Genomic DNA, 15,945 nt, shown 5'->3' on the forward strand with positions numbered 1-15,945 from the left:
TCATTAAACTTAAATTTGAAAGTAACGTTAATTAAATTAATAATATTTATGTGGACAAAATGTTTTAAGTTACAATCTAAACTGATCTACTAAGACTGCTCAATACAAAAAATAAAGTCTTGAAAATTTTATCCACTGAACTCGAAAAAGCATTGACACGTTATTTCATTCATCATCGACCATGTCGATTTTTTTTTTTAATTCTGTTAGTAAACCGAAAGAAACTAAAACACCAAAACTCCTTTCATTGAAAAATCAAACAAAAAGAAAAGAAAAATCTTTTTATAAAACTTCATATATGCTACATTGCTACCTCAAAAAAAAAAATTGCATTGAAAATGAATGAATGCTCGTTCATATAGAGGCAGAAGTGTGAAGTGAAACTTTTATTACTATATGTAGACAACAAACCAAAGTATTTAAATAAACATGAGACATATGAATCCCTTCTGCAATGCATCTTAAAGTGATAAATGAAGAAGATCAGAGGCAGACACAATCTCAAACATATCCTCCTCTTTAGTTAAACAGGGATATATATATATATATATATATATCAATCATCATCATCACCATCTTTCGCTTCTTTTTGTTGCTGCTGACTGTACAAATATGAGAAAAATCACAATCTCAAAATCAGTTTACTATAATATGTAGACATTATATTTTCCAGAGCAAAAAAAAAGAATAAATCTGAGGAAAACATGCAGCAAATGCACGGGAAAAAAAAAAGTTTCCTTCTGCAGTTCTTCCAAGATGTGTATATCAATTACATCTTTTATTTTGAGAAGAAAATGGATGGATCATGGAGGAGATGGCATACAAATAAGGAAGAATCAGGCCTAAGGGACACTAATGACAATAATTCTCATTACTCCAGCTAGTAAATAATGTTAAATCCGTTCTTATTTGTAAATTTGTATTGTGTGAATGGTAAATGCTGACTAGTAGTAGACATGCAATGAGTTAGTGGTAAATCTAATTACAGGCATTCTAAATATTTAATTTCTGAATCTGGGTCTTTACTATAATTCTTTTTATAAATAAATTCAAGATCCAAAATACAAAAATTTTGTAAGGTGTGCGGTGCCAACATTTCCAAGTTGCTCATTTGAAAAATATATATAACACTAGTCACGAAAATAAGAAATTAAAAAAAAAACAATCTAAAGTCAAATATGGATAGATGTGGATATATGTAGTATAAATGTGCGCACCTTTGAAGAGCAGCAAGTGTGGTTTTGGAGAAGTTTGGGCAATCGTCTACCTGAAGATCTCTCAGCATTGGAAGCATGTTGTTGTTGGAGCCTTCCTCGTCATGGACTTCAAGTTCACCATTAAAAAGTCCCTTTAGTTCAGAGCACCAGCTAATCCTCAGATATTTCAACTGTGGAAGATGTTGGGCAGAAGGCAGAGAGGGGAAGAGCCATTTCAACTTTCTGCATCCGAAGACGCTAAGAGTCTCAAGCTGTGGGAAGCAGAAGGAATGAGAGGAATATGCATTTGGGAAGTGATGCTCTGATGACATTATCTCCTCCAACTCTTCACAGTAATCAATGTCTAGATGCGACAAACATGGTAGGCTTCTTATCACAGCGCTGGGGAATATACACTTCAATCTACTACAATCATTCACGTATAGCTCCTTCAGATTTTGGAAGATGATGAAAGTGGGACCCTCCCATACAGATATGAGGCTAATTGAATCCCATATGTGCAAGTACTCTGCTCTTGAGATCAAGATCATCCCTTTTTCCTCACTTGCAGGCAATTGTTCTTCTACATTTGATGAAATTTGAACATTTGAATCTTCTGTTGAAACCTGTGGCAACCGCAACTTCAATTTTAAAAAAGGACAAATTCTATTCACAACAATCAAATTTATTAGTAAAAGTTTTTTTTTTAAAACTTGAATGTGAAAAGAATATACATGTATATAATGTGAGCATACCGAGCATGCATACTCGTATAAATAGCCACACATACAATTATTCTTTCATTGCCTTTTTTTTTTTGGTGAAATTTCGTGGTCGAAGTTTTGATATGGTTGCACATGAAAAGTATAAAAAGAATATCATTAATAAATATTAAAAAAAAAACGAAATGAAGTCGTATATTTCACATTTTCCTCTATTGTACTCCGAAATTGAAAGAAAATCTAGTTGTATACATATATCAAGTATTGTTTTCTTCTTCGTGTCCTTGCATCTCTTTGTAAGTTATAAGCTCCCTATTTAATAGTACGTATATTTTCAGCTAGGTAATTTATATACATGATTCTAATCCAAATCTTATTCCATCTAATTTTGAAGACTCTAATCAACATTGATATAGAATATTATTCATACCGATATTGTTCCCAATTGTTGAAGAGCCCTTCCCAAACTTGAATCCACAAATTTGGGGCAGTTGTGCAACACCTCACTTTTATATACTAATAGGATCATTTTAACGTCTGTGAATCACTAATGCCAGGTTTCTGTCCTGAGAAAAGACAGGGATTTTTTTTTTTTTTATCCTTTAACATTAGAATCCGTTGATCAAATATTTCAAAGCTTCAGATAACTGATGAGTGATCCAATATCAACCCTGCTTTCAACTTAATCTATTATCATCTAAAATAATTTCATACTATACAATCTTATAATATTATATTTAAAATAAAGCAACGCTCTTGGTTGACAGCATATACGTGCACCTGGCAATGCTCACTTCCTTCTTCTAAAGGATACAAAATAATATTTCCATAGAGCAAGTAAAGTTACTTGCCCATATATTTTGCTATACAATTTACAGAATTAAAACAGGTATCTCTGCTCTTCAACCAGTCCACCTTCTTCTTAAACAACCTCCTTGTCCTTCAGGCTACTAGCTTTCACTGTTCATCATAAATTGGGGGGTGAGATTCCGAAGAATCCCCGTAGTAGTAATTTCCATCAAACAAATGTGCAGATTACATAAAGAATGCAAAACAAGCCAAAGTGGAACATAACCTTGCAAGCTAATGCAATTAAGCATTTATGCACAATGACAGATATAAAAGCTGAATAAATAATGCGCACATACCTGGCAATCACTGCCCCATGTCTATTAGACAAGCTGAATAAATAATGCGCTAATAATTGGCAACCACTGCCGCGCATATAATTGGCAATAACTGCCGCGCAAATAATTGACAATCACTGCCGCGCATATAATTGGCAATCACTGCCGCGCAAATAATTGGCAATCACTGCCGCGCATATAATTGGCAATCACTGCCGCGCATATAATTGGCAATCACTGCCCCATGTTTATCAGCTGCACGTGGTCACGGTTAAAAATCCATGCAAGGAATTAAGGATTACATGTTCTCATGCTTTAGAAAAGTAATATGGCACAAACAGACATGCAGCAATCATACACAAGTGTAAGGGAGGAAAGAACTACTACCTGAACCTTCTGCTTCAAAATCAAACCTTACTTGTTTCCTTTCTCTTAGCTTCTTCGGTAGGCTTTAGCAGATATATAAACCTATCATATTAGTAAGGGTTGGTTAATACTTGATCCAACATAATTTATAAATTAAATAACTCTCTTTAAATCCCAATCTCTTTCAATCTCTACCCTTACTTAATAGTTGGTCATCCTGGACAATTTTTCTTATTTGAACTATTATCTTTGGAACGCTTCCTTCCTTATCTCAACCCATAGTATTACCTTACTTAGTAACTAGCATCTCAATCAAACTATGCCACGTCCCTAAAACATACCAGCACCACTTCATTTGAAGTTTCTAAACTCAATTTAATAACCTACAATACTTGTTCAACATCTGGAGATACTAAACAGTAACTATATATTGAGTTTTCATTACAGCACATCCCTATACACATGTATGTTTATATCTCCAATGATTCACATAACCTTGCACTTAATCTGGAAATATTTTCCAAATTTACGAACATACTTGAACATTCATAATTCAACCCACTAATATCTCTCTACATTTGAAAACTTAACTATATGTCCTCTATCTTTGACTTCTAATTTTAATCATTTGAATTCAAATCGAGCAAGTTCAAATTCTTCCAACAATGAATTAGCACCCTTGAATGTTTTCAACGTGCTTATAATTTATAATAACAACATTCCTTTCTTACTGATATGAAATTCCAGCTTCATAAACATCATTCTATCCACCATTTGAAAGTCCCCAGTTTAAAATTACAGTTCCTCTTGAAACCCACTTGCCCGAAAATACTTTCCATATATCTCTATATATATACACATGTACCGAAACTATATATATGTGTGTGTGTGCGTGTCAGTTCGGTCTCCTCTACTTTTCCCATGAGCCTCTCGTCACTTTATCACACACATATACACATGCTTCTATTCACCTTTATTCCTCATACACTTCCTTTTAAATATCCGAACTTCCACTCATTCTTCCTCTAGAACCCAAGACTGAACCCCCGAAACAGCAACTTCAACTTGAGCTGCAAAACATTCTATATTACTCATTAGTCATTTAGGAGCATCAACCAGTAAGCGCCCAGCACAGCCATGTTTATATATACATACATATATATATATATTTATCTACCAACACATTTAATCACCTATACCGTCTTTCCATTTTCACCTAGAGTTCTAACGCTAAACTCATCAAAACAGGGGGTTGGGTTCTGCCATTCCAACACACAACCAGTAAGCACACATGCAACCGCATATATCAACCACGTTTCCTCAGTTCGGCAAGAACAAAAGAAAAACCCTCCTAGCTCAAAAACATAATCCCTATTCGATTAAACCCAAAACAGAGCACCCTTTACTTGGAGCAACAAAAATCAACATGCAAGCTAGAAACCATGAACCATCATCGTCAACAAGCATTAAGCTATCATCATCATCAAGTTCCAGTTTTAATCGAAAGTTTCTCCCACTGAAACTTAAGCTTCGTTCCTCATTAACGCTCCAACCAGTCACCAATCCAAGTAAACAAAGATGGGAGGAGGTTTAGGAGACCCACCTTACTCAGAATCCAAGACTGCATGTAGTAAAACAGCCTCCGATCGCTCTTCCGGTTTCGCTGAACGCTATTTCTCCCGTGCTCTCCTCTCTCGCTCTCCGTCTCTATCTCTTTTTCTCTGGACACCGTCTGAAGTGAATTAACCGCATGGGTGATCAGCTATTAAGTGGAGGAGTGAATCAGGTGGCTAAAAGAGAAGGCAGCACGTGTGTTGTAAAGTTCTTGGACCATTTTGCCCTCCAACATATTTATTCCTCCAATCTTATCCCTCTCCTATTTTTCTGAAATATAAGATATATCCAGAAATTAAACTAAAATATTATAAATGGATTTTTCTTATCCATTAGCTTCTTTGACCCATAAAATAACTTCCCTAAAAATTTCAGATTAAATATAAATCTCTAAGTATTTTTCCATAATTTTCAGAGAAAATAAACCATTTTTCTCTTAAAATTATCTATTAAAATTATTTAAGCTATTTTTGGGGAAATACCTTTTCCAATATGTCTCTAAATCTTAAAAATCAATATTCCATAATTTTCCCCACTTTATTTTGCAAATAAATAATTTTAATGAATTTCTCTCTTTTCTGCTCATCCTGAGTCAGAAAATTCGGGGTGTTACAAGTTGTGTATCCATATGTCGCTTAGCTGCGCCTGAATCTGCAACCCTTGACAAACAGTCATGAAATTTGGCAAATTTGTTAGCTCTACCTTCCCCAAGCTTGAAAGCACAATCTCACCGTTGTTGGTATCATCTTCACTACTATGTCCAAAAATCACCTCTAATTGGTCAGCCTCAGTTATCAACAAAGAGTTTAGTTGTGGAAGGATGGTAGCCATGGACGTAGAGAAGAGTCTTTTGAGCTTATTGCACCTCTTAACAGCCACCCATCTTAATTCTGGGAAGCCAACTTGAACGTTGGACAGGATCTGATGTTCCTCATTTTCTGCAATTATTTCCTCTAGTTCCTCACAATCAAATAAGGCTAGCGAAGTCAGTTTGGGAAGGATGTTGTGGACAATAGTGCTCATTGAGAATACGAACTTCAGCTTTTTACAGTGAGTTATTTCTAAGGAACAAAGATATTGGAAGCTCAAAACTTCTGTGGGAACAAGACCTCCCAGCATTTGTTGTTTTGACCTCAATATTTCTGAGTCGTTGGTTTCTTCTCGCTCATCATCACCAATCACTCGCCACTTGTGTTCAACTCTAGGACGTTGAGTATCAAGTTCTCCAGCATATAGAATAGGAAGCGAACGATTGAAAGCCTTATTATTATTTAACTGGCTGTCTTTCAACACATACTTCCTTTCAAGTCCCTGCATGTAACAGAGAAGTGAGAGGTGGGGGAAAAAAAATATTACAAGTTCATCAGAAAGATCATGAAAAGAAAGAGATCAGATTAAAAAAAAAAAAGTCGCAAGTTGATAAATTAAACTGTAGATCGCTTGGTGTGTTCCATGTATGATAGTACATCACAAACAGATACATGTAAAGAAGTAGAAAGGAATATTGTATGAGATGCAGAACGATTTGCTTCCCATCCAGCTTTTGTATGTAAATATCTTGTGCCTATGCATGTGAAAGGAATGAAAGTGTTAGACCGGACTTTATGAGCTTAAAAATGAACAAAACAGTACTATTCTGCTAGCCGCCATGAATTTAATCAATATTGCAAAATAAAACATAGACAAGATTTGCAATATGGAGAAACACAAACGTAGAATATTAGTTACCTCTTTAGTCCAATCAATAATTGCACTCATAATTGGCACAAGTCTTGGGCAGTCATGAACCTCAACAGTGCAAAACTCCCATGTTTGCAACTTAAACCCTTGGCAGACATTAACAAGCCTTGGCAAGTTCTGAAGTTTCATAAGTTTCATTTTTGGGAGCAAAATCTCCTTTTCACTGTCAATGCCTTGATTTTCAATATTTGAGCATCTAAAAATTTGTTCCATTTGATAAGAATCTGATATGATTAGAGTGTCTAGTTGTGGAAGCATTGAGGTAGCAGCACCGAGCATGCAAAGGAATTTAAGCTTGTTGCACTTAGAGATCTCCACCCTCTTCAATTTCAGCAGACAAGATTCAGTGGCGGGTGGATTCTTATCAGTCTCTTCATTTCCCCAAAAAATTGCCTCCAACTCCTCACAACAAGATATGTTTACAGAAATTAACCCTGGGAGACTTTGAAAGATATGAGCGTAAAAGACAAATTTTAATCTTGCGCAATTTTCCAGAGTTAATTCTTTAAGGTATTGAAATGTTGGAATTTGTCCTTCAACCCCAGTCTGGTGGTTTAAAATGGATTCTACTCCACAATTATCAAGTCGAATCCTTTCTATAGTTGCCAATGACTTGTATTCTTCATTCCACAATTGATGGCCTTTAAGTTCCTTCAATTCCTTTGTGAAAGAAGGAAAAAAAGGAAGAAAAGGAAATGAAAATCATTAATATATTTCCTAAAAATGATAAATTGGGATAAATTAAAACTCGATATGCACATGTATTATTATTGCATAGACTTAGTCTATCAATTTTTTGGTAAATTAAACAAATAAAGATCAACCATAGGCATATATAAGAAAATGGATTTTGTAATCAATGAAGTCAAGGAAAAATTATAATGAGGGGCCCACAAGAGTCGATGTTTATTGTGGGATGCTGAAATGATAAATAAATCGAATGACCACAATACAAAATGACAAAATGTAATTGTTGGATTATCCATGCATTGAAATGTTTTGCAAGACACAGCCCAATTTTTATTAATGTCTTTAGATATTTTAATTTTATTTCTTATTCTAGATAACAAAACATGAATGAGTTAATTGAGTGAATCATCTCCCAAAATGTGCTCACTTGAACATTATTTATTATTTAATGCATGTTAAAAAAAATTAATCACGTGAGCAAAAGATATCTTTTTATTAAAAAATTAGTCTTTTTAAACATTTTTTGCAAATCTAATTACAGCATGGGAGGCAAATGCTTACCATATTTGGGCAGTCTTTCCATTCTATTGTCTTTATAGATGGACACCTTGGATGATACCTCTCTGAGCAAATTTGGACAAGATTTGGAAGATTTTTCAGGTTGAGATATTCTAAAAGAGGAAGAACTATCTGAGTCTCATCGTGATCAAACATTGGTTCTTCTTCACCAGCATTTTCACTAAACAAAGATTTCATCTGTAGAGCATTTATTACCGATAGATCTTGCAATTGTACAAATCTCTGAGCTAAGAAGACCGGGCACACAGATTCTAAATTGCAGCAATTCCTAACATACAAAATTTTCAATTTTGAGAATCTCAAACTCACCCATGCATCAACACCACCATCTTCATCTAATACGTGCTTCAATTCATTGCAACATTTTATTCGGAGCTCTTCTAAGGATAGCAGTGTGCAAACAGCAGAGACAGGAAAGAGAGATGTTAAAATTGGACACTTGTTAACATTGAGAACCTTAAGATTGCCTAAGCTGCAGTCGACAGGGAATATGTGGAGCAACTGAGGACAGTTGAATATGGTTAATCTTTCCAACTTTTCGAACAAGCTAAAAGGAGAAGGAGCACGACATAGTCGTTCAAGATTATCCATATCTCTTAGCACTAACTCATTCAATTTGGGGACAACTGCATCTTCTTGAAGAGTAGTTTCGTCAATAATGCATTCAATCTTTGAACATCTTTGAAGACAGAGTCTACTCAACTCCTTCATGCCTCCTACAGCTTGGACAATACCAGGGATGAAACTTTTGCTACCTCCTTCAAGCTCATAAAATACAATCTTGGTTGCTCTTTGTGCAAGATGCTTGATTATTGTGGGTAACAACATAGAGATATTTAACTGACCCAAGCGTAAAGATCTTGTATGTTCACCCTTAAATACGAAGCCTCTGCCGTGCTTCCTAATTTCTAAATTATACCTTCTCAAATACATCAAACCAGTGTGGCCCACAAGGTATTCATAGCAATTTGTATTTTTTGAGTGTCGAGAATGTGTGGGAACATACAACTCTTCTAACTGTGAGCATTTTCCTATTACATCATAACAACATTCATCTATTGTACAACTTGACAAATCTAACAACTTCAGCTTCTTCAACTTTTCAATTCCATTCGGTACTCTTTCAAATTTACTAAATTGCAAGTCAAGAATTTCAAGTCTTATAAGGCTTACCACAAAAGAGATGTCACGTAAATCCCAATTTTGCAATCTCAAAGTTCGAAGGTTTGACAAGTGTTGGATTAAACAAGGTTGTAGTTTAATCCTATCCCAATCCACACACATAATAATCAAAGCCTTGAGTCCTTTAGCACCTTCAAAAAATTCATGTGATATATCTAAGGTTTCCCTTGAGTGTAACAATAGAAACTCAAGTTTTGGGGCATCCAATTGAGAAGGAAATTGAAGTAATTCATTATTTTCATGCCATGAAGATATGGCATAGCAACCTTTTATCACTTCGTCAACAATCAACTCGTTTAATTCTTTTGTACAATTTACCATAATATTACCATCTTTTTTAGATGCTATCCACAATGCAACATCACGAACCATATCATGTAATTTCACATGTGTTGGTGCATGCACGTTGAACTTTAGAGAAGAATGCATCAACAATGAGGAGTCAATGAGATCATTTATAGCTGCTCTAACTTGGCTCCTCGCTGTTTGAAATGAGTCTGCATCTTTGCATAGGCCTAATCCCACTCCATATCTAAAAAGGTCTTCAACAACAATGTCATGGTCTTCAGGAAACATAGCACATATTAGCAATAAACGCTGGGCTTCTAGAGTTGCCAAAAAATCATAGCTTAATTCAAGACAAGCAAAAGCATCCCTCACACCTTTATCTATATTGTTTGGCTTTGCATTTCTCAACCTACACAACACTATATTCATCTCATCAATTCCTTTGCCTTTCAAGCAACTTCCTACAGCTACAATTGCAATAGGTAGGCCTTTACATTCCCTAGCAATTGCTCGTGCCACACATTCCTTAGCAGCTTCATCAACATTGGCATGAGTTTGAAACAAAGTCCATGCTTCATCTTCTTTTAACAAATGAAGTTGAATCTTGTTTTGGCATTCCATCAAGGTACACACATCTAGACGACGCGTGGTCAAGATAACCTTGCAACTTCTTTGATGATTTCTTTCAATGGGAATCCCTATGTCCTCAAGGTTCAGCATAGCCCATATGTAATCTAGTATTATCAAAATTCGTTCTCCACTTTGTAATCGTAGAGCTATTCTTTTCGCTCTGCCTATTTCAGTTTCTTCCTTCAATTCAAGCCCCAACGTGTCAGCAATTTCACCTTGAATTTTTCTTATGTCTAGGCTTTGAGAAAATGTCGTGAGCACAACTCGATCAAATAGCTGTGACTTTTTGGCTTTCTTTCCCACTTCTTTCACCAAGGTGGTTTTCCCTGACCCTCCCATCCCCCATAACCCAATCATGGAGTTACCATCATCTTGCAATGCCTCCCACAATTGATCAAAAGCCTTTTGCGTAGAATTGAAGAGCTTAAAATTTTGAGAAGAGTGATAGTCAATATCAGAAATAGTAACAGGATGGGAAAATGGATTGAAGTGATCACTCTTTATATCTAGATCAATCATCCTCTGAGTTGTCTTAGCCAACATTTTGCAGAGACAATATCTCCTCCAAGTAGGACACCACCCTTGAAGGCAACCATTGTTGGCCCTTAGTTCTTCCTCCAGTTTCTCCACCTCTGCTATAAGGCTATTCACGTCATTCTTCCACTTGGTAACCTCACCATCAATCCTCTCAGTCCTATTGATGGCCTCTTGAACACATTCTTGCACCTTTCCCTGCTTTAGTATTAGCTTCCTTTTTTTGATCTCAACGTTTCCGGTGATCTTGCTAACATAGAACATATACTGCAGCTGTTGTAAAGTTGGATGCACCAAATATTCAGCAAGTTTTGCTGCTACTGACGCTCCGACCTCAGCCATTTATTATTAATAATAGCAACCTGAAATGAGAATCACTCATCATCATCAAATGATTAACTCAAAATTTCATTTTGAAGAATTGGAGCACCTTAATTATATACTTAATCTTTCATGAAGATGCATCATCAAAGATGAAAAGAATATTCTTTTCCTCTCCTGAGTAAAATAAGAAAGATTAATTGTTTTGGTTCAGCAATGTTTAGATATCAGATTAACAAATTTAGTACTGTTTTATGATTCTATTTTTTCCTAGCAGATCGATCCAAATTAAAGGTCAAAGAAAGAAGAAAAAAGTAGTCTGCAACTAACAACCTATTCATACTTTGAGAATTGACAGATATAATGTGCTTGAAAAATTTTCCCAAAGAATAAAGAGGGGAAAAATGAGTCTCTGATGAGGAGAGGGATATTGCATCATACCAGTGATGAACTTGCACTGTCAGTCTTGGCTTGTAGATTTTCAACAGTGAGAAGAATAGTACGTTGATAAGATGGTTCAAGCCTTAATCAGCAAGTGTTGTCCATTTTCCATTTCTTTGGACCACAAATCACGCCGTTCATGTCCCAACGATCCAACATTCAAAATTTAAGCAGCGATCTCATCATTTTTACTATTCAAAAGTGACAAAAATTATTGCTAGTTTTTGAATGTGAAGAAATTATTTATACACGACTTAAAAAAGATTCATTGTTGGATGTGTAAATATACTAGTTAGCTCTCTTTAAACTATGATCTCCTACCTCCGGTCCTTAATACAAGAGCTAATTTGACCAACTTGAGTAGATTAAGGAGGTTTATTGAGTTAATTATTTATAATAAATATGTATTGTCTTTCATAAAATAACCTCAATGCTAATCATGTGTATTATCTAAAACTATTATTTAATGAAACATTTAATATGTGCAACCACTACAATGACTATATTCCAAAAAAAATAAATAAATATGAGAGACAAAGTTGGTTGGGATGTAGGGCTCAACTAATGTCATCTTAGATTTTTTATAGTAAAAAGGAAAAGAAAAAACTATCATTTTGACTCATTTTTTCGTTGATTTGATCATAAAACATGAATGTCAATGCTAATTAGATCCTGTTGCTGGAAGAAATTTTTATTCATATAATTTGACCCCTTGGCCGTAATTATCTTAGTGGTATATTTTTCGTAAATCAAACCTTGTTCGAACGAATATCAGATGCTATTCTTGAAAGATAATTAGTTTTTGTACAAGCACCAAGTGTTACTTATGGTAGGGATTTTACCTTCTGGAAAAAAACCATTTAGTTTTCTAAAAAATTAGTTTTCGATAAATATAAATGTTTAAATAATTCTTAAGTTAAGGAGGGGTATTTTGATAAAATCAAAGTTTAAGAGTCAAACTTAATAATCAACTAGTGATTTGATAGGTGAAAATAAAATTTCAAATATATAAAGAGGTTTTTGTAGCATATGTTTTCAAAATAGAGCAACGAGAGATTTCTATAACTTGTTTAAATTAGAAGGGTAATTAGTGTATTTTATTTTGAATAACATTATAACATTCTTTACGATAAATCAAAAGACTCTATGACCCAAAAAAAAAAAAATCAAAAGACTCAGTATTATCCTTTTATTCTCGTTCTAATTCAAAAAAAAAATTCTTGACCAGCTCAAGAACAGACTAATTTTCAGTAAATGATCTGAAAACTGCGCCAACAATATTAATTTTGTTTCTGCCTTACTGAGAAATTGGAGAAATAGAAAATTAAGGGGCAAGATAGAGAGATAATTCATTTTGTAAGTATCTATGCTTTATATTTATACTTTAAAATTAAGACATTAAATTACTTTTTGATTTTTTGTTTTATAATTGATGCTATATACCAATGTACTCGCGTAAATATTTTTAGGGATAATTAATATGCTAGTAAGTTTCAACCAGTTTTTAATTAGGTCTTTATAATTTTTTTTTCTTTTTATTAAGTCATTATATTTTCACATGTTTTTAATCAGGTCCTTATAATTTTTTTTCTTTCTATTAGGTCCTTATTATTTTTCTTTATTTTTAGGGATAATTAATCCGCAAGTTCTTATAGTTTCAACGAATTTTGAATTAGGTCCTTATAGTTTTTTTTCTTTTTATCAGATTCTTATACTTTCACTTGTTTTTAATTAGGTCCTTGTATTTATTTTTCTTTTTATCAAGTCCTTATAAGTTCATTTTATTTTTAATTAAGTCCCTGAATTTTTTATTCTTTATTTTATGAATTCTAATAGTACTATTATATAAACATAAAATAGTATATATTATTTAATATTAGTTTATAAACAATAATATTCTAACGATATTGAATTATTATAATGATTTTAATTTTTTCAGAAAAAAATTAATTGTTCTAAAAAATTTTCCTGAATTAATTAATTCTATTATTTTTTATTACATAATTATTAATTTAATTTACTTATTAATATTTTATATTTCATTATTAATCTATTTAATTAAGCTTATATTTAATTAATAAATAAAAATTAAAACTACATGGACCTGCTTAAAAATTTAATGAAATTATAAGGACTTAATTAAAGAAAATAAATACAAGGACCTAATTAAAAAAGGTAAAAGTATAAGGATCTAATAAAAAAAAAAAACTATAGGGACCTGATTCAAAATTCGTTGAAACTATAAGGACTTGCGGATTAATTAACCCTTATTTTTAATTAGATCCTTGTAGTTTTTATTCTTTCTTCTATAAATAATGATATTCTATAAATAATAAATTATTATAACAATCTTATGTTAATATTTTTTAAAATTTTTAGTTAAACATATATATTATTTAATAATAAAATGTTCCAAAATTAGAATATAATTATAAATAATTTATAATTAAGTATAATTGATTATTCTGCTTAATTATTAATTACTAAATGATTATATCAATTATTTTGTCTAATTATATAATTATTAATTTAAAAATAAAATTAATTTTAAAGAATAAAATTAATAAATGATTTTATTAGAACTGCAAAGGACCTAATTAAAAAATAAGTGAAACTATAAGGATTTGATAAAAAAAGAAAAAAAAAAAAGAGGAGCCTAATTAAAAACACATAAAAGGAAAAGGACCTGACCCAAAGAAAAACTTTTATAAGGACCTAATTAAAAATAAGATGAAACTATGAGGATCCAAAAGTTAATTATCCCATATTTTTATGAAAATTTTATACATATACATTCTATTTTCGAAACTTATGGAGATTTTCCATGGAATAAATAGTAAATGAGACAAATTTTTATTACTTTTAATAAATAATTTTGTGGGTTTTAATCTTCAATATAAAGAAAAATCCCTCTTAGTTAAAACTGAAGTTGAGCATCTCGTAATTTATTATTTACATCTAAAATTTTTTGTGCAAATCAATATCAGCATTAAATAAAAGTTCATGTGATTTCGATAGAAATATACAGTATTCAGTCCAAAAGAATAAAAATCTTTAAAATAGTGTCATTGTAGGGAACCACATTTAATTTATTATCTATTTTTTTAGATAACTTTTTTCCCCAAAACTCAGGATATTCATGTATTACACAATGTAGAATAGAAGCATTACATAATCGTTCTTGTCAATATCATCACGATGGAAATAAGAAAGATCAATTATTGTAACCTTCTCGCTATGTGGTAGATCTGAGCATTTTCAAGCTACTCCCTCTAGTACTTATTATAGGAGTGCAGAAATATGCTGGGATTAGCAAATAAAACATAATATTAACTAATTAATCCGAGCATATTTCTTCAAGGAGCCCTTCTAGCTAGAAAAAAATTCTTGATCCTTTTTATAAGGCCATTTGATAGGTTCAGTGAGTATTACATACTTTTTTCCCCGTATATGCCTGTATTTAATAAAGGTAGTGAGAGAACAAAAATTAATATAACGTTGGAATCTAGTGTAATTAATGAGGGTATGGATTCTATTATAATAGGGACTAGAGGGAATATTTTTGGATACTAGAGTAGCTACCTAATGTTTTAGATTGTATAATTTTTCCCCCGAAGTATATTACACAGAGGAAGAGGGGAGGGTATAGTTATAACACACATAATTAGAAAATATATTCTAAAAAAACCAACATCCAATGTGACATAAATTTGTTATAAATAAGTAACTAAATGAATTTTCTTAATATCTTATCTAACTCTTTATAAACGACCCGAGGGAGTAACTTTCTTGCTGTAAGATCTAAGCTTTTAGAAACTAGAGTAAATAAATCTACGTTTTCCAGCTCATTTCAGTGCCATGTTGAAAGAAAAACAAGCAACACATGCAGTGGGTAAGTGAGAGCTCCAAATCCTAGCACTCATACTTTGAGAATTAAGAGTGTGATAGCAGATAGAAACATAAGTTGTCACCCAAAAAAAAAAAGATAGAAACAAAAGCATAGGAAATAGAAAACACTACTGATCAGAAAATGGAAGACTAAAGAGCCCAAAAAAAAAAAGAAGTGAAAGAATCAAGTGGGAAAGTGAGACTCCGAATCAAGAGAGGGACATTGCTTCATACCAGTGATGAACTTGCACTTTCAGTATTGGCTTGTAGATTTTCAAGAGGGAGAAGGACAGAATGGCACTGGGAGGACCAGATCTTGAGAGAGATTGAGTCGTCAAATAAGTTGGAACTTGCTAAGTGGGAGTGACATCTCCAAATCCTAACCATTCATATATACTTTGAGAATTGAAAGTGTGATAGCAGATAGACAATTAATTAGGTATATAAGAAATAGAAAACACTGATCAGAAAGTGACTCATTAAAGAGGCAAAGAAGAAGAGATTTTGATGTTGATACCAGATATTTAAGCTTCCACCATTGAGTTGATGATTCTGGGCTTGCAAATTAAATTTTGGAGGGTGCTAGCCAGATGAACAGAATTCCACTGCAATCACCACGCTCTTCTT

The 15,945-nt window shown here is 32.9% G+C and overlaps 1 protein-coding gene across 1 annotated transcript; it reads right to left on the minus strand.

Annotated features, from left to right (window-relative positions):
- Nucleotides 1–369: 369 nt before the first annotated feature.
- LOC114755359 (disease resistance protein At4g27190-like) lies at nucleotides 370–11,552 on the minus strand. The gene is made up of 7 exons (XM_028944232.1): nucleotides 11,431–11,552; nucleotides 8,017–11,030; nucleotides 6,754–7,425; nucleotides 5,642–6,336; nucleotides 2,349–2,409; nucleotides 1,218–1,822; nucleotides 370–602 (listed from the first exon to the last, which is right to left on the minus strand). The coding sequence occupies exons 2-7, from the start codon at nucleotides 11,008–11,010 to the stop codon at nucleotides 557–559; spliced, it is 5,073 nt and encodes a 1,690-aa protein (XP_028800065.1). The 5' UTR covers nucleotides 11,011–11,030; nucleotides 11,431–11,552; the 3' UTR covers nucleotides 370–556.
- Between the last annotated feature and the right edge of the window lie 4,393 nt (nucleotides 11,553–15,945).

The sequence above is a fragment of the Neltuma alba genome, unplaced genomic scaffold, assembly GCF_004799145.2.
Source record: "Neltuma alba isolate B1F8T4 unplaced genomic scaffold, ASM479914v2 tig00010254_pilon, whole genome shotgun sequence".
Taxonomy (NCBI): domain Eukaryota; kingdom Viridiplantae; phylum Streptophyta; class Magnoliopsida; order Fabales; family Fabaceae; genus Neltuma; species Neltuma alba.